We start from the raw sequence: 23886 nt of genomic DNA on the forward strand, positions 1-23886 counted from the left end.
GAATTCTTGTTCTCTATGAATAGTTCTACTTTAAGCAGATTACTTTGTGCCAAAAATGAAAAATACAAATTTGGGGAAAAAAAAAAATTTAATCATAGGAAAAGGAGTCCCAAAGTTAGAACTTTGTTTTGAAATATGAAGGTCGAATTCAAAGTCTCTCAGTACACTGTGTGCCATTTTCAAAAGTCAGTGTTAGTGTTTGGAGAAAACATCAAATCTTGTAAGTCTGTAAAAAATGTGTCTACCATTGTAGGTGAAAGTTGGATTACCTCGTTTAGAAGATTAACCGCACATAGATGGGAAGCATCGCCGTTAGCATTGGTTGCATTAGCAATGTTCGAATCAGATGATACCCGCGCGCCTGTATGCCCTCCTACCTCACCGTCAGCATTTTGCGTCTGTGAGATCTCAATGAATGCCGTCATCAGAATTGGTAGCTGCTGGGGACAACACAGTGCATGGGCTGTTACTGATTCAAGCAAAGTATCAACATCCGTTGGCATGACTGATGGGAGTGTGAGACATATGTCTGATACGCATTCTTCTCCGCATAGCAGGCAGTGTAGAACAGGTAAGATGCAATCTTGCCAGATTGGTCTGAATGACAGAAACTATGTGGTATTTAATTCTCATAGACGAGGTAGTCCCAAAATTTGGATGATGCGCTCATGACACTTCATCGCCAGTAGAGTTGTCTCAAATGGAGAACTGGGTGCCGCTGGTGAATTGGCTTGCCATATCGCAGCTGTAGGTGCAAAAATAGTATCCCTGCAGCGAGTCCCAAAATGAGAGGCAGTCCGCCAAACACTGAGTGCACGAAGTTTGGAAATATTCCTAGGACTGCTTCAAAAGGTACTAACAGTCCAGAAAATATCGTCTTAAATACATGTACAATTCTGCTCGAATCAGACATGTTTAAGATACGGCCTAACATTTCTGAGAAATGGACAGGGCAGTTTGTAGTTAAGAGGGCCTTTATCTCGGCAGAAGTCCTTGCAACTTGTAGATCGTAGGTTTCTTTGGCCGAGGTCAGTGGCACAGTTTTTTGCAAAAGAATGGCTTTAATTCTGCTTAAAGTATCAATTCGTATAGAAGAGATGTTCAGTGAAGGCCATAAAGGCGACTCCCCGTCTGTCTTGGTTTTTGGAAACATTACTTGCATACAGCAAGTGACCCTGGCTGACACAGTTACTAGATAGGGTATACCTGGCAACATGCCACAGCAGCTGTGATCGTTCAACATGAGGTAACTTCCATTAGAAAGTTGTCCAAAAATTGGATCAATCACCGCAGCTGGTGAGCCTTGCAGTTGGCAGGATACGTTGGTAGAGGAACCATCGCAGGCCCCATGTAAATTAATACCCTGACAAAGGAGAGAACCGCTTAGTGCGTTTTTACAGTTTTCACCACTAAGAAATACTTGCCTTCCCTTGATGTATTCTTTACCCAACCTTTCATATGTGCCTGCTGGTATGTGTTTTAAGCAATACTGAAAATGGAAAGTTGTAAAAGGCAGAGTGATTGTTCCATGTATAATCCATTCAATAGCTAGTTTTTCAGCTACTGTAAATGGCAATCTTTCCAGTTTTTTAATGCTCAGCACCGTATAGTCTGCTCCCCTTTGCGCCAATTTGATCTGTTTATTAGTGAGATCGAATTCTGAAAACAGTGACGCTGGTATTGATTAAACGCCAAGACACATAGCCTGAACGAAGGTTTTGCAACGTCCAGTCTAATAGCATGATAGAACGACTGACTGGACATTATCGTTGTGGCAACTGCTGCATATGCCACCTTCCGAGAAACACCAAAACACTTGACCTTGAAGAAGGAAAAGTATGGAGACAAATTGCTCATACGAACTGCAACAGCAGTAATGTTGTTTATTTGATTGAATGTATTTGCAAAAAACAATATGTAGGAATGACTACCCGTAAGATTAAGCAACGAATTTGCGAACACCGCAGCACCATTCGCTGCAAAAAAAGTGCGACCAGATTGACGGACCACTTTTTAGAGCAAAATCACACACCCAACGACATGATGTGGACTATCATTGAACAACTACCTCCTGGGCCAAACCTACAGAAACGCCTGTATGAGAAAGAACAAAGATGGGTCTATAGACTGTCCACACATATCAATGGTCTCAACGATAACATACAATGGGCGAATGTTCTGTAAATTCCTCCTTTTCTATATGTATGTATAATGCCTCTATAACGCCTCTACACTCAAGGCTCTTCATACTTCAGGGCTGTCGTAATTTCAGCTGTTTAACGACTTCACTTGAGGATTGTTTCCAGTTTTTCCCTTATTGGGTTATTAAGGCTATGCCCAATATTTTCTTATGTTACCAATAGGTTAGACATAACATGAGCACCGTCCCTCGTGCCTCCCCGAGTGAGGGTCTCTCTGTAAGAATAATTATTACTCCCTTTGCTCTTTTTCCCCACTTCTACACGGGGCACTAATCTCCCGATGTACTAAGAATAGCGATATATTCCCCCAAGTGCTCAATACAGATTGCAAAAGTAATGCCGTTTTTTGTTGTCTCAATGGCGGCGACGTTACTATGGCAACCTTTTGGCTTGAACCCGTGAGGCTTCCGTACTGAACGCCCGGGCCACTGCGTGACGACATCACGCTGGGTCTGCCACGCCCATCATGACTACGATGGCGGCCGTCTTAATGCCGGCTCAGCACTCGCTCTCATTACGGGCGCATGGAGGGGCTCCATTGGAACAATGCTTTGTCAGACCTGCAGAAACTGTAAGTAGAGACTCTCTGCGCCAAGAGGCAACGTGAAGACCTATGCCTCGTTACTCGAAAAAAAAATTCAAGTACCTTTAACCTCCCGGTCAGGTACTCAGCCCACAATTCTTTCGTTTTCCTTTGCAGAAAATGTTTTCGATTACAGGCCTCCCCTCCCTCATAATCCCGTGCTGCCCAATGACCCCTCATTAGGAGTAAGCCTTTCTACTGTGTGTTCTTTGTTGTGTTTGTCTCGTATTGTCCTGTGTTGAATCAAGAGACAATAAATACACCTCGTTATGCCTTTCACCTAGATTGACGGGATTGCTGCATAGTCACGCACCTATAGATTTTGGATGCGTGCGGGTGTTTAAATAATCTTAGACTTTTTCACGAAGCACACTACAATTGATAGGTGTGCCAGGAAATCTTTTCGGCTGATCTACGCCAATATTCAATTGCGATATGTTTGAGCTGCACTATGCACCATAGAAATAATGCACGGCCATAGTCCGCATTAATTCAGTGTGGGATGAATTATGAAGTACAAAGACAGGAGATTTCATCACTTCACTACGTTGCAGGCTTGTAACGAGTTTTCTTGTGATCATTACCTCTTTTTCTCCACAGGTCTTTTTATCTTTTTAGGATAACCACCACCGGGTTATACCTTTGCTTGTTTTTTGCCTGGTATCACGAATCTTGTTACCTTGGCTCAAAGGAATGACGGCACGGCAGGGTGTTAGTGTACCTTGACCACCCATTTCTTTGCTTTGGTCCTGAAGAAAAACCGGTAATTCCCATTACGGTTTGAAACATGTAGACCCTCCACATACCTTCCAGATACACTTGGTCATTATACCATCTATTGTATCTACACACATATTTTAATATTGTCCAGTAGTCTTAAGAATAATTTTTTTTTCTAAAATAAGCCATACCAGGACAATTTTTAACACACCCACTTCTTTTTCTACATTCATCACTCACATACCAGCTCCACTGTATTCCAGGTGTTGTAGCACACCTTGATGACACTCGGCCATCGAGGTGGCCCCGATGATGAAGCATGTCACCGACCAGGTCGGTGAGTGAGGGGTTATTAATAGCCAAAGAAGGACTCTCTTCTTTCAGAAACTGAATCATCCCACCGAAATCGCTCTTTGAGCATTTTTTCAGGTGGTACTCCTTCTATTTGTAAAATTAAGATACCTAACCTAGGGGGACCAGGAGTATTGTTCCGTCCACTTTGGTGGATAAAATCCCTTCACTCTCTTCCTTTGTTTATATTATATCCTGGCACGCACAGCTGCGAGAGTTTAATTTAAATTTGTCCTTCTTTGCACCTGTGACATTCCAACTTTCACACTCAACACACAGTAGGCACCATGGGAGAAAATCAAGGCCTTTCATATTCCACTGAAGAGATTGACGCCATTATGGGCGAAATCTCTGGTTTTTCAGACGCAAGTATCTCACAAACCATATCACAGACGGGTGATTGGGAAAAGCTTTCAGAGATGAAGAGAGATCGCATAAGAACCATTCTACACGGTACCATTCTTAAGGAATATTTAACTAATGACATGGCCCCAAAAGGCTTGCTGGTAACAAATGCACCACGAATTTTTCTGAACGACTCCACTTTCAGAAAAGATTGGGCCCTAATAGCGTGGCATTGCACGCATGATTGGATTGTGCTCATCTTAAAAACAGCACTGAGATTATCAGAGGCTATCCAGATTGAAATTCAAAAGACTGAATCACATATGAAGACGAGTATCATGGGGTATAAAAGGAAACTTGATGAAATAAATAAAGAAATCAATGAATACAAAGAGAATCTGACCCAACAAAAAGTCACAAAATTTCAAAAAGACCTGAAAAGGTTTACCTTTAAAAACACCTACCCTTACTCAGACCCAGACTTTAAACCACCTGAGAAATCCACAATTGATTCGGATGTTTCTAGCAACTCATCGAATAGTAGCAATGGGTCAAATACCAGCGGTAACAGACAACGAGGCAGAGGGAGAAGAGGGCAAAATCTCTGGCCCAATTTCAATCCACCAATGTTTCAAGACCCTTATAATCAACCGCCGCATTTCCCTATGTATGGATGGCAACCACCTTTCCAACCACACTTCCAACCTCCCCCGTTTCACCAGAACCAATTTCGACCCTCTTTTTTTCACAGGGGCCGACGGGGAAGAGGAAAAAACAGACAATCCAACCAGGTACACTGGGAGGAGGACGATCCAGTGAGCAACAGAACGAAGAGCAAAGCAGGGCCCAGCATCATGAAACCCTAGTTACTAATCTTTCCTCCAGACCATTATCAACTACAGAAGAGAGTGTTTTGAATAAAGGTCTGGGTTTTGTCCCCACAGCGCGTGTGGACAAGTTCCAATTACATTGCGAGTTGGCAGGATTTTTTAGAAAGTTAAGACTTAAATCCTTTTTTGAGAAACAGGGTCCTCCGAGAGAGAATGAGATTGAAAATGAAACCGGACTTAGAGTGAAATCTACCTTCACGCCACCTCCACATACCACCCCTGTGGAACTAATCGCTTTCGAACAGGCTGTGTATAATGATGTTGAAAAGATGCAGACCTCTACCCAATTTCAAAACATGAGTAAAGTCGAAAACACAGCGTTAAATGAACTACGCACCTGTGAAACCATTATAATAAAACCTGCGGATAAAGGTGGGGGATTGGTAGTTATGGATGTAATGACATACCGCGAAGAATGCCTCAGACTCCTCAGCGATAACAGAAATTATCAAATCTTGGAATCGGATCCAACCAATGATTTGAAAACAGAAATTGTGCAACTAGTGGAAACTGCAGAAATGGCGGGCAAGATATCCAAACAGGAAGCTGACTATCTATGTACCACAGAGGGAAAAATTCCATACTTTTACATACTTCCCAAAATGCATAAGGGCAGACTACCACCACCAGGACGCCCAATCGTATCAGGGATTGGCTCTTTACTAGAACCTCTGTCGAGGTTTTGTGACTTCTTCTTAAAGACTATTGTTCAAAACACGGTCACTTACTTACAAGACACTAAGAGTCTACTAAATCTATTACAGAATCTGAGTGTAGACGAAAATACTGTGCTGTTAAGTTTTGACATTGAAAGTCTTTATACGAGTATACCTCAAGATGACACCATCCGAGTTCTTGAGAACACCTTGGAGAATACCGATTGGCCACACAATACACCGAGAGCCTTCATTCTGGAATGTGCTAAAATGGCTTTAAAATGCAACTATTTCAAATTTGAGGGTACCCTCTACTTGCAGACGTGGGTACGTCAATGGGAAGTGTCTTTGCTCCAAGCGTGGCCGGACTTTACGTCCACGATTTTGAACAAAAGTTCATCCTTAATGACACTAATCCCTTCCGTGAAAATCTGATGTTCTGGAAGCGCTACATCGATGATGTCCTAGCAATTTGGCAGGGACCTACCGAACAACTGGATCAATTTATCTCCTGGATTAACACCTGTGATGGCAACCTGAGATTTACAAACTGCTATGATAGAGAAAAAATTGTGTTCCTGGATGTGGTGATTAGCAAGGAGAACAACCGACTAGAGACACGAACTCACTACAAACCAACTGCAAAAAACAACCTACTAAGATTTGAGAGTTTCCACCCTCGCCCACTTAGGGAAAACCTGCCATACGGACAATTTCTCAGATTAAGAAGGAATTGTAGTAAATTATCTGAATACAAGGAACAAGCCAAAGATCTATCGGAGAAATTGCGCAAACGCGGATACCCTAACAAGATTGTAAATAAATGCCAGAAGAGGGCTAGGAACCAATCAAGAGAGGCACTTCTTGAAGAAAGAACAAATGCCAACAACTCCATACCTCTGACCTGCGTAACCACATACAACGCAATATCCAATCAGGTGACAAGGAGCATAAATAAACACTGGGCGATCATAAACTCTGGAAATCTACACTGGAAGAAACCCCTTTTTTCCTTCAGAAAATCGCACAGTCTAAAGGACACTCTGGTAAAAACTAGGCCTATAGTAAAGACTGTTCCTACCAACCAATCCATCACTAGAACTTGGGGTCTCCCCAATGTGACTGGACATTATCGTTGTGGCAACTGCTGCATATGCCACCTTACGAGAAACACCAAAACACTTGACCTTGAAGAAGGAAAAGTATGGAGACAAATTGCTCATACGAACTGCAACAGCAGTAATGTTGTTTATTTGATTGAATGTATTTGCAAAAAACAATATGTAGGAATGACTACCCGTAAGATTAAGCAACGAATTTGCGAACACCGCAGCACCATTCGCTGCAAAAAAAGTGCGACCAGATTGACGGACCACTTTTTAGAGCAAAATCACACACCCAACGACATGATGTGGACTATCATTGAACAACTACCTCCTGGGCCAAACCTACAGAAACGCCTGTATGAGAAAGAACAAAGATGGGTCTATAGACTGTCCACACATATCAATGGTCTCAACGATAACATACAATGGGCGAATGTTCTGTAAATTCCTCCTTTTCTATATGTATGTATAATGCCTCTATAACGCCTCTACACTCAAGGCTCTTCATACTTCAGGGCTGTCGTAATTTCAGCTGTTTAACGACTTCACTTGAAGATTGTTTCCAGTTTTTTCCCTTATTGGGTTATTAAGGCTATGCCCAATATTTTCTTATGTTACCAATAGGTTAGACATAACATGAGCACCGTCCCTCGTGCCTCCCCGAGTGAGGGTCTCTCTGTAAGAATAATTATTACTCCCTTTGCTCTTTTTCCCCACTTCTACACAGGGCACTAATCTCCCAATGTACTAAGAACAGCGATATATTCCCCCAAGTGCTCAATACAGATTGCAAAAGTAATGCCGTTTTTTGTTGTCTCAATGGCGGCGACGTTACTAAGGCAACCTTTTTGGCTTGAACCCGTGAGGCTTCCGTACTGAACGCCCGGGCCACTGTGTGACGACATCACGCCGGGTCTGGCACGCCCATCATGACTACGATGGCGGCCGTCTTAATGCCGGCTCAGCACTCGCTCTCATTACGGGCGCATGGAGGGGCTCCATAGGTGCAATGCTTTGTCAGACCTGCAGAAACTGTAAGTAGAGACTCTCTGCGCCAAGAGGCAACGTGAAGACCTATGCCTCGTTACTCGAAAAAAAAATTCAAGTACCTTTAACCTCCCGGTCAGGTACTCAGCCCACAATTCTTTCGTTTTCCTTTGCAGAATATGTTTTCGATTACAGGCCTCCACTCCCTCATAATCCCGTGCTGCCCAATGACCCCTCATTAGGAGTAAGCCTTTCTACTGTGTGTTCTTTGTTGTGTTTGTCTCGTATTGACCTGTGTTGAATCAAGAGACAATAAATACACCTCGTTATGCCTTTCACCTAGATTGACGTGATTGTTGCATAGTCACGCACCTATAGATTTTGGATGCGTGCGGGTGTTTAAATAATCTTAGACTTTTTCACGAAGCACACTACAATTGATAGGTGTGCCAGGAAATCTTTTCGGCTGATCTACGCCAATATTCAATTGCGATATGTTTGAGCTGCACTATGCACCATAGAAATAATGCACGGCCATAGTTCGCATTAATTCAGTGTGGGATGAATTATGAAGTACAAAGACAGGAGATTTCATCACTTCACTACGTTGCAGGCTTGTAACGAGTTTTCTTGTGATCATTACCTCTTTTTCTCCACAGGTCTTTTTATCTTTTTAGGATAACCACCACCGGGTTATACCTTTGCTTGTTTTTTGCCTGGTATCACGAATCTTGTTACCTTGGCTCAAAGGAATGACGGCACGGCAGGGTGTTAGTGTACCTTGACCACCCATTTCTTTGCTTTGGTCCTGAAGAAAAACCGGTAATTCCCATTACGGTTTGAAACATGTAGACCCTCCACATACCTTCCAGATACACTTGGTCATTATACCTTCTATTGTATCTACACACATATTTTCATATTGTCCAGTAGTCTTAAGAATAAAAAAAATTCTAAAATAAGCCATACCAGGACAATTTTTAACACACCCACTTCTTTTTCTACATTCATCACTCACATACCAGCTCCACTGTATTCCAGGTGTTGTAGCACACCTTGATGACACTCGGCCATCGAGGTGGCCCCGATGATGAAGCATGTCACCGACCAGGTCGGTGAGTGAGGGGTTATTAATAGCCAAAGAAGGACTCTCTTCTTTCAGAAACTGAATCATCCCACCGAAATCGCTCTTTGAGCATTTTTTCAGGTGGTACTCCTTCTATTTGTTAAATTAAGATACCTAACCTAGGGGACCAGGAGTATTGTTCCGTCCACTTTGGTGGATAAAATCCCTTCACTCTCTTCCTTTGTTTATATTACATGTTGCAACATGACCAAGTCGCGTTCCATGATGTCTATGGCAGAAGACACTATGCTGTCCAATGAATATATCCTGGACGACAGAGTCGTTAACCCATTTTCAACCACAGAGAGAGTTTTCTCTAAATGAATACGATCAATTTCTCATATTCTTTCTGCCGTATCTGCTTCCGTAATCTCCCATGCTTCATTATAAATAGCATAGATACCGGCATATATAAAACATTTATGACGCTGTGCTCTTGGTCCTAGCGAGAATACCCTAAGATCAGCACCATCTTTAAGTAAGGATAAGTGTTGCTTTACATCCTTGAGTGTGGATCTATGTAACCATTCAAGCCACAGTTTCCCTACACTGTATGTTGTTACTATTCCTGGATGCTGGCTTTGAACATATCTTGGATCTGGCCTATTGAATGTGAAACTGTGTGTTCTGTTCAGGAATCTATCTTGACACTTGTTTGTGTCTGTGGGCCAGATTAACCATGTATTCCAATCTGGATCTGTTCTGTTGTGAAGCAAAATAGTATGTATATCGACCTTCCCCTCTGAAGTGTTACTGCTATCAGGTGTAGGTGGAGGTATGGACGAATTGTTCAGGTCTTTTATCGTGGCTAACCCAAGACAAGAACAGTGTCATTCAAATACATAATTTGCTCAGGTGTTATACAGGCTCTAAATAAAGCTTCTAACCCTGTACTTGCCAATCTTTTGTATCCCAGACAGTTTTCATCTCAATGTTGTCTTTCCAAAAGTCGAAACCTAGTCTAGACACGTGGGCATGAAAGGCTGCAGAATAAATCTGTTTGGTATTTGCCAATATACTTTTCATTCCTGTTGTGTTCATATTTTTAAAGTAAAATGATTCAGCATTTGATACATTGATCCCTGAAAAGTACGGAAATTTGCTTGCAAATGTTTTTGAGCTACCCTTTGGTGGCGTAGGACAAGTTCCCATTGGTTATACATTAATACATTTCTAGGATTTGCAGATCTATGCAAGAAATGATGACCATAATGATTACAACAATACATTTGTTCATAGTCTGATGAACCTTCTAAATATTCATGATTAGTACATACTGCAGACATTTCTGAGTTTGACATCATGTTATTACCAGTCTCGAAGTCCCAATCATCAGAAAAGGTACTAGATGAAACAAAGTCATTCAAGGAAATCTTGAACTGGTGTGGAATTTTCAACAGCTCCAACGGGCCAGAAATGTCATAATCAGTTCTGTCCCAAGCTATACCCCCAGGTATAGGAACCGCTGTGATGTTCACTGAAGACAAGTCTCTTTGTTCACGATGAGATGATTTGTGTGGCTTGAGGAGTAAGTTGACGTTCTTACTTGCTGTGTCCATTTTGACATATCTTCCATTTATCAGCATACCCAGAGCTATTACTAGAGTCAACCAAAGTAGAAGAAAAAGCACACCCAACACAATCCAAAATTCAATCCATGGTGAAACCAGATAATTATTTTCCAGGTGATGAAAAAGTTCAGTTGCTTGTTCTTTGAAAGTTCTTTTTGCTGGTGTCGTTTCAGGCTCGCTGGATACTCAGAAAACGTTTCAAAGTTAATGAAATAGCCAGAGGCAGTTCTGTCAATTGTAGGGATTTCATCAGGATTTGTTGAAATCGGTGGAACCACTTGATCACTTGGTACATTTGTGTAGTCAGATGCTACTTCGTTGTAGACAGGTGTTTCTTGACAAACTGATATTTGGGTCTCAAGAGGTACAAGTTCCATTGCTTTGTTGCATAGTCCTTCTTTTGCACTGCAGATTCTTCAAAGGTGATGAGTCTCTCAGTTTGAACCTCTTGGATAGTAGCCAGATTAGGGCGTCTGCTTCATTGGCGGAGTTCACTTGGCCTACTGCTTATGATCGGCCACATAATGTGGTTTGACCAGGGCGATGGACACAAACCTGTTCTCCTTTTTTACCAGCAAGGGGCGGCAGTAAAACTGTTCTTGATCTGTGGATTTCTAGGGCAGGTACTGGTTGTTTGTAAGAAGGCCCAAATTCCTTCTTGTCTGCAATCTTTTCTCTGACTAGATCACCGAGCTTTGGGATCCAGACAGGCCTTGCTGGGACGGTCGATTTTCCTTCAGTGGTGATTGGCTTCAGGAACACGTTGCTTTGTTTTGTTCTTATTTCATTTAAGTCCTGTAAAACAGCCAAACGGTCTTTGATATCAGAAGGTTTTTGGTCTACCACTGAAGTCTGACAATCGAGGTCCGCTACTAACATTCTGGTCCCAAAAAGGGATTCATATGGAGTAATACCCCCTAGAGAACTTCTTGGCAAGTTATTAAGACTATGTTGGACACTTATTAGATGTTTGACCCACCCATCACCCGAGCCTAATACCCTAGCTGTTATAGATTGCTTTATGTCCCAGTTTTTTCTCTCCACAACCAAATTTCACTCAGGAAGGAATGGACTAGAGTACCGCAATGCAACGTCCAAACTGGCCATGGCCTCCTTGTAAGTTCGAGATCTAAACGCAGGACCCTGGTCAGAATGTAGCATGCTGACTGCGTATGTGCCGATAAAGACCCGCAAATCTTTTATAACAGTTCGAGTGTCAGCCGAGCGCTGAGGCCACATCCAAATGAACCGTGAGCATGAATCCACTGCGACCATGATATATTTATAGTTACCATACCTCAGTAAGGGACCGCAGTGGTCCAGGTAAACGCAAGCTAATGGTTTATCTGAGATTAACAGGGGTGTCTGCGCAGGACGTTTCACAGTACAGACTTTCATCTTCTGGCATATTTCACATTCCAAAACATACTGTCTGGTTTGTTTCCTCATGCGCTGCTATCGGTATCTCTGTTTTAATAATGACACTGTGGCGGAAACACCTGCATGTGCAGAGGCGAGCCCTTCATGAGCTGCTAACATTAGTCCTAATCTATGTTCCATGTTTGGAATTACTCTATCCCCCACTCCAGGGATTCAAGCAAACGGAACATTGTTCGCATCAGTTATATATATGAGTATTTTGCTTGAAGCATTGACAGAAAGCATTATTTCACTGTCTATTTTCAATTTTGAACGAGTCATTGCAGCTACGGAAGCCATTTGCACAGTTGCCTTCGCGGCTTCATCAGTCAATGAATTCCCTTCAACGTGAACACCATCACGTTGATGACTCAGCGTATGTATCACGTTTTGTAGTCCTTCTCGTAATTGAACTACTTGTTCCCACAGCAGTTTATGCTTGATTGTGCCACCTTTTGCATCTTTGAAACTGTTTGAATCCAGTTCTGCAAGTATTAATTGTAAGATTGAACACGATAATACGAATCGCACACTATGAGTGTGGGGAATTTGGGATCTGCATTTTCAAGTGCCATCTTGAATGCTTGTAGTTCAGCTCGCTGAGCTGTACAATCTCCTAAGGATTGTGTTTTAGTGACCATTGGTCAGAATTTGCCATCGCGCCAACGACCTTTAACGATTGCGCACGCCGCACTATAGGCTTATTTACCCCCATAGCGTGTTGGGCTGATCCGTCAGTATAAATTATACCTTCATACTTCTCTAGAGGCAGAATTTCACTAGGCAGAGGACATTCTTGTTCGTATTGTAGAAATGCTTGTTTTTTTAAATAAGGATCAAAAATGTATTTATCGTCTGTTGCAGCAAGAGAATAAACCCATTGTATCCATTTCGGATGTAAAGCTTTGGCATTAGGAATGCTCGTTTTCATTACTACTAAGGCAGGTACAGGTGTAACAACCATAATGCGCTTACCCTGTGCGAGGGCTCTCTCTTTTGCTACTGCAGTTTGAACCGCTGTCAGAACTTTTTCTGTAGAAGTAAATTTCATTTCTGCTTGTGTGTACAAATGTGATTTGTAGGCTATTGGTACTTTTTCACCTTCGTTAAAAGTTAAGTACGCAAATCCACATTGTCCTGGAATGATTCGGATCAGTAAGTTGCGTACGTTTACGCGTGTTTGCAAATGGTTAGTTGCTAACATGTCTGTTTGCAGTGAACGCAAAATTCCTGTGTGTTTTTGTGTCCAATTTACTGTTTTAAAATCAGGTTTGATTAATTCATAGAGAGGTTTAACCCTTTCTGCGTAGTTTAGTATGTAAGTTCTTCTGAAATTTAAGAACCCTAGAATCGACTGTAAGTATTCCAGTGTTTTTGGAGGTTGGAGCAGCGCACATTTCTCAAGGAAGTTTGCTACCAAGCTTTTGCCTTCACTTGATAAATCATATCCTAGAAAGAGGACGTTTAAATAGGCAATACTAGATTTTTTGAAAGTGAATTTATAACCCTCAGGGGCGAAACCAAGTATTATGGTATTCACCCTGTTCAAGTGCCTATCCAAGTCATCATCTGTCAGATAGATGTCATCCACATATGATAAAGCTTCATCATCATAAGTTTGTAGTAACTCTGTTAGTCTCGCTGAGAATGACCTAGGACTGTTCTTGAATCCTTGGGAGAGAATGACAGAAGTGACGCTGTGTCCCCATAATTGAGAAAGCGGTCAAATACCTACTTTCTGGTGCAATGTTTTGACAGAAGAAACCGTTATAAATATCTAATGTGGTTTTATATTTTTTACGCACAATGTTATTCATTAGTGCTGTGCTGTGTGTATTTTGCATGGCAAATGTTTTGCAACAAGAGTTTAGATGTCTGTAATTCAACACTAGACGATATGTATTGTCTGGTTTGGAGACAGGTAACAAAGGATTGTACATTGACGAGGTGCATGTTTCAATCACCCCCTGAAATTCAAGTAGAACTAAGATCTCCCTGACCTGTTGTTTAGCTTCTTGCTTAACTGGATACTACCATTGTGCAGTTGGTTGATTTTTTAACTGGATTTTATGGTGAGGAGAGTCCTCATCCCATCCTACATGATTTTTGTATAATTCTGGAGCCTGGGCGACTACCCATTTCCTGGCATACATATATTTTAAATGAATTGGAATGTGGTTGGAGAAAGCAGGTATAATGATGTCTTCGCCATGTGGGCACTCCCTGATAAATTGTGGTGGCCAGTCTTGTTCAGCTAGAAGAATGTCATAACCCTTAGAAAGTCGCTCCCAAAAGAGTACTCTTATGTTTCTTGGTATGTCTCCCTCCATCCGGAGTGTTATTTCATATAACTTATGTGGAGAACTAACCCTGGTATCTGCAGTTTCAACTTGAATGAATTCATTCAAGTCCACTGTCTCCAGATGATCCTTCAAGTTCTTGCGAGCTATGGTGACTTCTGCTACGCTGTCCAACATTGTCTGAGCCCATTCCCCGTTCTTGAGTTGTGTCCTCAAGATCCTCGGCATGTCTGATTTTTAGACCTGCTATCATCTTTGTGGTTAATTGAGGTTTCTTGTTTTTCTGAACGTGTTGATCGTATTTGGACTTCACGCGTTCTTCCTTGTGTTCTGACCGTCCTCTTCTTTCGGATTTCTGTGACAAAGTCTGAAAGGTACGAGAGAAACGTGTATCAGTATCTTGAAATCGATCAGGTTTTCTAAAATTATCCCTATTCCTGAGGTTATACCTCCTTTCGGAGAGCTCCTTTTGAGGAGACTTACCTCTGGATTGAGAACGCTTCTCTTTTTAGAAGAGATAGGAGTGTTTTTAGTAAAGACCTTTTCAGGACTGTCAGACAGTTGAGGTTTCACTGGTTTACCACCCAAACTGTCTCTACCTAATTCTCCATAGGATTGTTCAATTATTCTGGCTAGTTCTTGTGGTTGCTCAGTTACATCAAACTCCCTTAACTTCTGGCGGATCACCCCGGATGCTGCTTCACCTTTAATATTAGCTAATATTATTGCTGAGACCTGTTTGAAATCTTTCAGTAGTTACATACCCAAATTTAAAGCAGGCTCTGCCCCGTATTCATTTTGAATCTGTTTCAGGAACATCAGGTATTACTGCCATAGATGTGTTTTAATATAGATAGCAGTGAAGACTGTACCCCAAGTGTTGCGGTCCTCCAGATGTGGTGCGATCCCCGTTGGTAAACAGATTGTTAAAAATCTGTGTTTCTCATGAGGGGTAGTATTAGGAAATACTGCTTCGATTTAAGTAATTTTTTGAGCTATCCAGAATGGAATTTGTTCCCTTTTTGCAGGTAACTTACCAATGACTGAGTGTAATGTCTGTTTTGTAATTTGTAGCGTATTTCCCTGGTGAGGGGATTGTTGTGGAATCATTACTGCAGGTTGGACTGTGAGAGTTCGCATGACATATTAAACCAATTGTCTATAGATTTTGATTAACTCTTTAAGTTGAGTTCTTAATTCCGCATCTGACATTTCTACAATGTCGATATGTGGTGTATAGCTGGCTAAGACCGGCCATGTTGCTCCTGGTCTACCTAGTGGACCGAGCCTGGTAATGTGATTTAAATGTTTTAGGGCGCCTTTAAACCAGAGCGTATGCTCCTGGTATGTGAATGGAATTTCAATATCCTCGAAAGGAATATACTCATACGGTGGTTCATCTTCTTTGTAGAAGTGAAAAAACATGTGTTATTGAATTAGCTTCAGGGAAGACTATCCATGAATAGAATACCTCTGTCTGGTAATATTCATGTGCCTCTATCACGAAAACTATCCTACCACCTCTCTATGTTAGGCCATTTTTTATAAGTTTTATAGTGATGGCTTTCCTTAAATTCACAGAAATGCATATAGCATCCGCGTCGGTTTCATTAAAACCTGTTGTGTCAAAAGTTTGTACAGCGTCATTGCCTGTAGCTCCAGCGTTCTCGGTGTTATTGCCGTCCAGCATTTTGTTTACTGAATGTTTGCAGAGCAGGCTTCAAGGAAACAAAGATAAGGTGCACTATATTTTGGAATACTGTATCCTTCAACGCTGAACAAACCAAAAAACTAATACATAGGATTTTCGTCCTACTCAGCTATGGCGGATGTTATCCCTTTACCCACTCCAGACGTCTATTGGAGTATTATGGAAAAAGGGGTCTCTGAGAAAAGCACGACTGAGTTACTTTAGTATCTAGCGTTAAATTAGTGCCTTACCAAACGTTGGGTGCCATGTAGTGCAGTTCCTATATTCCCAATAGGCTCTGCACATTGGAATAATATATCCTATAGATATGACGTAGGACTTAGGTCAGTAGGTCTCTATCGAATATACTAGACTTAATAGTGAGTGTCAGCTAGCTCAGAGGTCACTAGAAACTTTCTAGAATACACAAGAAGCCATTAGTTTCTGACAACCGCATAAACATGACAACTTTGTTTCCCTAGGACTGGAATAATATCTTCAGGGTCGTGGAAACAATAGATAACTATTTTACTCAGTCAATCGTGCATGCTTCGTTTCCACAGAGTGGCAGAGAAAATAGAGAGACAGGCGTTTCAATAAAAGGATTTATTGAACAGTCTTCTTTCTCATGCAAGAGATATGAACTGCTACAATCGTTAGACAGAATGAGAAGTATAATGCGTACAGCGAGAATAGTATTATAAAGTAATACTGAGATAGCATTGTATAGTTTCTGAGCCATATAAAAATACATACATAAATAACATAGGCTAAAATACTCAACTGGTGCTTCTAAAATACGCTTACCCCAATGTACCTAACCTAGGTCTAGTACGAGGGAAGTAGTAAGTATGGTCTTTAGCATAGATTTAGTTTTGCCAAGAATTGCCAAAGGTTTCTCTAGGTTCTAATCAGCTCCAGAGTCCAGACCTTTAGAATGAAGGAGGTTCGGTATCTCTGTCTCGGAATTCGATAAGGGCTTGATTTCAATGCCTATCTAAGGGCACCGTGAATTGTACCTATATAAGGGCATGAATTGGGAAACTTTAATCGGAACCTAAAATGCCTTACAACACAACTAGCCCACCAGGTACCTACAGTAAGCGCCACAGAGCTGCGTTGCAGAGAGGTGTAAAAAGGGGCATGGCCTGGACCACCTCTCTGCAACGCAGCGCAGTGGTGCTTACTAGAAGCAACTGGTGGGCCAGTTGGCCCCCATGTGCCCTCAGGATTGAAAGGGAAATAATTCCCCAACTTTAAACGTGCCACAGGGCGTGTTTGCACACATGTTACCTCAGGCCTCTCTCTTCACCACTGTGCAAACGCGCCCCGTGACGCGTTTTAAGTTGGGACATTAAGTCCACTTGAATCCTGAGGGTCCCTGGCATCCAACTAGCCCACTAGGTACCTCCAGTAAGCGCCACAGAGCTGCGTTGCAGAGAGGTGTAAAAAGGGGCGTGGCCTGGACCACCTCTCTGCAACACAGGCCTGTGGCGCTTGCTGGAGGTACCTGGAGGCCTAGTTGGCCCCAGGGGCCCTCAGAATTGAAGGGGAATTAATTCCCCAACTTAAAATGCACCATAGGGGCGTGTTTGCACACATCACCTCAGGCTCCACACCCTCCCTTCACCACTGTGCAAACGCACCCCATGGCACATTTTAAATTGGGGGATAAAGTCCCCTTGAATCCTGAGGGTCCGTGGGGTCCAACTAACCCACGAGGTATCTCCAGAAAGCTCCACAGAGCTGCATTGCAGAGAGGTGTAAAAAGGGGCGTGGCCTGGACCACCATTTATTGGGAAAACAAAAGACGCTTTTCCTATGGAAACTAGGTTCCAACTATAACTACCTACTGGCGACCGCCAGTAGGTAATACATATATCCATAAGAAGAAAAGGTTGCCCTGCATGAGAACGCACATACGGGAAGTTAAAACCACTTTTATTGAGGACTGCAGCTCGCTCAGACTCCAACCCCAAATCATCTCAAAGAGGGCCTTACGCGTTTCAAACACCATCGTTCTTGTTCACAGGCCAATCAGCATGGAGCAGCTACTGCATTTCAGAACCCTTGAATTCTTAAAAGTAAAAGCTCCTTTTTGATGGACAATAATGGGCAGCGGATTCAGTATTTCCAACGACGAATCAACCCACTGTTGGGTAATTATATTTTTTTTAATTCGAGGATGACAGCGACACCCACCTGGGTTTGAAACATTGGCAGAACCACAACTACCAGCATGCACCTTGGCACACGCCCACTGGGGCGGGATGTTGTATTAATTTAAATAGGGTTCTGCAATGCTGTAGATGCTTCTCGCTGATTGGCCTGTGAACAAGAACGATGGTGTTCAAAACGCTTAAGGTCCCCTTTGAGAGGATTTGGGGTTGGAGTCTCAGCGAGCTGCAGTCCTCAATGAAAGTGGTTTTAAATTCCTGTGCGTTCTCATGCAGGGCAACCTTTTCTTCTCATAGATATAAATATATATATATGCACACATTATCAATGTTCACACTGGCATACGTCATACATCTCTGTTCACATAAAGACAAAGCAATTCACACACAGACAAACATATGCGCAAACACTCAAATGCAGAATCAAGTAGAACACTGACCCAAGGCAGCAACGGGTCTCAGAGGCCACAGACAGTAACAAAACTCAGATGCCCTGGTTACAAAGGGGCAGCAATGAGCATTAATGGCCACGCTATGTTTCGGAGATGCGGTATCTGAAAATTATACACTACATCGTAAGTTACAGAGCTAGTGTATGCATTATATACAGATAATTACAATGATAGCGAGTGCCTGGCCCCCTTTCGGTTAGGTCGGCGCCATTAAACAGCAAACAAAGTACACGGCAGAGCTGTAGGCTGTCTCCATGCTCGCTCAGGTGTGCCACAGATGAGGTGTCATGTGGGCTGCCAGTGCTGTTGAGGAGGTCTGTGTCCGAGACTGCCATCAATCATACATGCACTGCATGAAGGGAAATAAAGAGTGTTCCTCCCCTTTGAAGACTCAAACCACTGTTCTTCAAATGAAAAGCCCATGAAAAGAAAACAACTGTCACGGCTGACAGGGACAGTCAACCAATGGACTGAGAAGTAGATTACAAAGATTTGCCATGAATGGGGAAAGTAATAATAAGTCATATCCAATTGGATGCCCTATAATGTATAAACTGTGGGGCTTATTCACGAGCCCCCGGCGCCGCTGGAGCGTCACTTTTTGTTACGCTGCAGCAGTGCAGATTACAAAATCAGATCTATGAGGCCACCCAAAGTTCTATGCGTGGTTTTGGATGCCTCATAGATATGGAGTAAGGCAAGGCAGCGCAAATTGCTGCGTTGCCCTACTCTCCACTCGGGAGGCGTTCCATGGACATTGCACTGGGTTTTCCCACGCAACACCCATCGATTTTGACGCTGCCCCAGATTTACAAGAGCAGGTAAACCTGGGGAAGTGCCAAATCCTTACGCTTCCCGCGGTGAGACGCAACATGAACAATGTTCTTTATTTCTTCTTGTTATTTCCTCTGTCTATGTGTGCTGCATTATGCAGCACATAGAAAGAGGAAAATGCCTCTTTGGATTTTTTTTGTGCAGGAAGGCGCCAATTCCTGCACAAAAACAATCCTGCCATCAACAGAGGCTCCCTTGTACCATGGTGCAAGGGTGCCTGCTGTGGCGCTAGACAGTCAAAACAGCACCAGCGCAGGGAGAAAGAAAGGAATGCACCATATTGCATGAATACAGTGCATTCCTGACCTTTCACTTTGGCTTAGGGCAGTGCAGCAAGATGACTTGTTGCGCTGTCCTAAGCCAAATTTCTGTAAATAAGGGCCTGTACTCTTTAGATTTATTCTATCTCACTGTGTTCTTTGGTGAAAGTGTACATCAAAATTACAAGGGCTCTTAAAGGGCTACATTAAAGACATTTGGCAAATGAAAAACCTAGAAATAAAAATATCTAAGGGAAAAATTGGATTTGTTCACAGTTACTTGGAGAATGTAGGTTTTATACATTTGACAATAGCCAAAGTCAGAGGTTGATGCTGTCTGATTGGGCGAGCTGATATATGCAGGCAGAGCCGTCAGAAGAGGTAGGGGCGGGTATGAAGCACTACTCCTCTATCCCTTCACTTTTTTCACTGTCCCGTCTCATGCTAAAAATGGTATTTATAGATTTTTAGACAAGACTACACTGTTTAATAATGAAATGTAGGCTAACCGAGGTATAACACTTGGGGCCAGTTTTACTCAGTGGCAGCCGCCACAATGAAGAAGTGGTGAGCTGGGTTGAGGGGGTACAGGGGAGCCATGGAGGAGGAGCGCATGCGAGGGGGGAGGGTAATAAAAAAAAGAAAATACTTACCTGGTGCTGCCGGCCGCCTCCCGCATCGCGCCTCGTCCTTCCTGGTCCCAGCAGGCACTGGAGCAGCATCATGGACTCCCTGTGCAATCCCCATGCTGCTCTCATACTATGAGAGTGGCACAGGGATTGGCCTGAGCGGCCTGAAAAGACGCTCTGCTCAGACCAGGGAGTCTGTGGGAGTTTCTCCAGCCTGGCTGTTCAATGTAGCTGGGCTGGAGAAACCTAAGTGCGCATTTATGTTTTGGTCAGCATAGCACTGCCAGCCAAACACATATGGGCACTGCGGGAGTGCTCAAAGCACTCCGCCTCCCCGTGCCCCGACCCCTCTGTGCACAAGCTGGCTTTTCATTTGCTGCCTCTGAGCCAGGCAGTGGGGCGACCCTCCTCCGCTATTGCAGAGGAGCCTCCACTGGTTTTACTAACAGTTTGTTCTGTGTTTATGTCACAAAAGTGAGGCCACCCAGCACAGAATGTTTTTTAGTGATTTACTTTCTAGAGCAAAACTGAGAGTAATTGAAAGCAGTTTGCTGCACTGTACAGCACACATACAAAGTCGGAAACGTTTAAAAAGTTGTGTAGACTTACTATTTTGTACTGGGAGGAAACCATTCCAGTACAAAATAGTAAGACTCACACACACAGCCTTGTACTATGTGGCAAAGGTGTGGGTGTGCGGTGCTCGGCAGCAAAATTCTGCGCCATCCCGAGGGAGAGGGAAGGAGACGGCCATATGTCAGAAGATGATGAAGCTGCCATATATTCCTTTTCTCTGACTGGAAGACATTTTTCTTAACTTCAAAAAAGGTGCAGTGCGCCAAGCAATACATTTTTAACCTTGGCTTCTGGCATGCCTGGATGTAAGATAACGGTTATGAAAATATATGCATGGACCTCAATATCATAAAAAATCAGGTTTGTCATAATGGCCACAACATTGCACGTTTTAGATGATAGTCTTTCTTCCTGTTGTAAGCAAGTGTCATCTTGCGCCCTGCAGTAGTTGACCTACCTGTGACTGTGACTGTTAGTTCCTTGCTGCTCCTCTGCTTGCTGTTTGCATTCACGCCGCACTTGTAGAACCCAGAGTGCGAGACTTGAGCAGGGACTATGGAGTACACAGCTCTCGCAGAGACGGAAGTGAAGTTGTAGACCAGGATGTCCTCTTTATAGAAATAATACTGGATCTGGATCTGGACAGGAGAACTCTGGGTGATGTCCACGCTGCAGGTCAGGTTGATCCCAGTGCCCCTGCTGACCTCACTTGAGGGCGAGGCACTCAGCACAATGGTATTGATGGTAAATACTGTGCAGTGAAATAAAAATGAGATGTCAGATTAATAGCTCACACACACAGATGTTCTGTTGCAACAGCAACACACTGCAAGCTATCGGTGAGATTGCACAGACTGTTACCACTAGAAAAGCACACACCAGGCTCGGCTTAATCTTGCACGGCTCACGTATTGTGCATATTAATGGTGCATGAGATAAGCATGCCTGGATAGATCATGAACTAGAACAACAAAGCGTGAGTGGGCACCGCCTCTCTCCTGTTCGTCTTCACTCATAGAGAGAGTTGGGCTCTAGGGCGACTAACTGGCAAATTCAGGACAGTATGTGTAAAAATTCAGGACAAAGGGTCAAAATTCAGGACAAAAATTCAGGACAGAAGGTCAGAATTCTGGACAAAAATTGTATTTGTACCATTATCACTGCTTGTGTGAAAATGTAAGTGGCTAACAAGGGATGCAACTGGGTAACATGAACCAAAATGAAACCTCCACCTTCCCGGGGATTGGCCCCCGGTGAGGTGATATGAGCCCTATTGACAAAGCAGTTTGCCATGTCCTAGGCTCTGGCAGGAGGAGGCCCAACAAATGCTGTCCCTGCGCAGAATAAGCCATTATCATTCTGTATATGATAATTAGGCCGACATACAGAATGATAATGGGCCGGTAGCAGTCTGTGCCAGGTCGGGGAGGGGCTGCTGCAGGCCACTGATCACAGTAGGAGCGTGAGCTAGCCCTTGCAGGGGGCAGCTCGCTCCAATGTCTGAAATTACTGACAAAAGAATTACTCACAGACAACGGACAAGAGGCCCAAATAATGGTCAGTCCGTGAAATTTACGGACTGTTCGTCACCCTACTTCTGCTCAGCAGTATTCCTACTGCTGCTGGGAGCTGATTACCAGCATGACACGGGAAAGGAAGGCCAAATCCAGTGGATTTACTTTTAGGAGAGACCATATCAGCTCCTGGCCAATAGGACAAATTGAGCATAGCTGCCAACTTTTCAAATTCCTTATGTGTGACATTCCATTGCCGAATGTGTGAAACTTCGAGTGACACGTTAACAGGAATAAACCTAGCTATGAATTCTATATAAACAAATATAATAAATTACACCGCCTTTGGGAAATGTAAAGCTCTAGAACATCTCTTGCCGTCACTGACCAAATTCCTCATCCCTCCATGATTTTATATGTCGTGATATTATACAATTAACAAGTTGGCGCCTTGAGGGCTTTACTGAGGGGCAGCGAATGGAGCACCCACTGCCTCTCACAATGACGACCTTCACAGCCCCCAGATGCCCTTGCAGAGGGAGTGGCTGCAGCAAGTGAGGCACAGGGTCCAGCCTCTGAGACATTGCAGTCTGAGGTGTTCAATAAGGGAGCAGCGAGTGACAACAAATAATCACCTTTCTCACTGAGGACAGTCACTCACCCTAAGGGATTAATTAACTCATTTGGTTTCTGTTTACCTTGCTCCACAGGGATTGGGCCAGCGTTCACAGAACTGTAACCTATTTAAACCCACCTCCCTTCTGAGGCCTCTGCTCACAAGTGGTCACTAAGTACCACTGAGCATCATGTTGCCCTCTTCACTACATTTGTTTGAAAAAAACATTTAGGAATCAAGGAATAAAACCTGGACCTAAACAATCAGCATGATATATACACAACAATGTTAATGGCAAAAAATTGTGCTAAAAGCAGCCATAATTATTGACACATATATTTGTTGAATATCAAAAATACTTTAAATTTATTTTGGTTCAAAAGAAATTGTATTTCTCTAGTTTAACAATTCTAAAAATTCATATGTTGTCTTTTAAACTCATTAAGACAAAGCACACATTTTATAGTGTATTAACAATATATATGTCATTGCTTTATATTCTTGAGAATCCTACACGCGTTTCGGCTATCAGCCTTCATCAGGAAGCCATGTGACCTTATAGTTAATACGGTGCGTTGTCGCAGTATAATGATTCAGGAAAGTAGCAACGTTTTTTACTATCAATTCCGTTGGGCGACCCAAACTTGCCTGTGTTGAAACTCTGCTTAAAGCTGACAAATATCAAGTAGCAGCTGCATATATAGGCTTTAGAATCCTATTATAATCAATCAAGGGACTGATGGTAGAAGTCCATACACTTCTCACGGATAGATTATAATGTGTACTGGCAATGTCTGCCGGGTGATAATGTGCGTCGCCTCGCTCGTTTTTTCGTTTCAACTCATGGTTCAAATCGGTATCAGCTACCGCGTCTACCTCATGC

The 23886-nt window shown here is 42.9% G+C and overlaps 1 protein-coding gene across 1 annotated transcript in view; it reads right to left on the minus strand.

The window, feature by feature from the left end:
• Nucleotides 1-23886, minus strand: part of PECAM1 (platelet and endothelial cell adhesion molecule 1) — a 588149-nt gene that overhangs the window by 469347 nt on the left and 94916 nt on the right. Inside the window, exon 3 of the mRNA XM_078654345.1 lies at nucleotides 21331-21624. Coding sequence (XP_078510471.1) covers nucleotides 21331-21624 — 294 coding nt within the window. The remainder of the gene's footprint in view (nucleotides 1-21330; nucleotides 21625-23886) is intronic.

The sequence above is a fragment of the Lissotriton helveticus genome, chromosome 7, assembly GCF_964261635.1.
Source record: "Lissotriton helveticus chromosome 7, aLisHel1.1, whole genome shotgun sequence".
In the NCBI taxonomy this organism is placed as follows: Eukaryota; Metazoa; Chordata; class Amphibia; order Caudata; family Salamandridae; genus Lissotriton; species Lissotriton helveticus.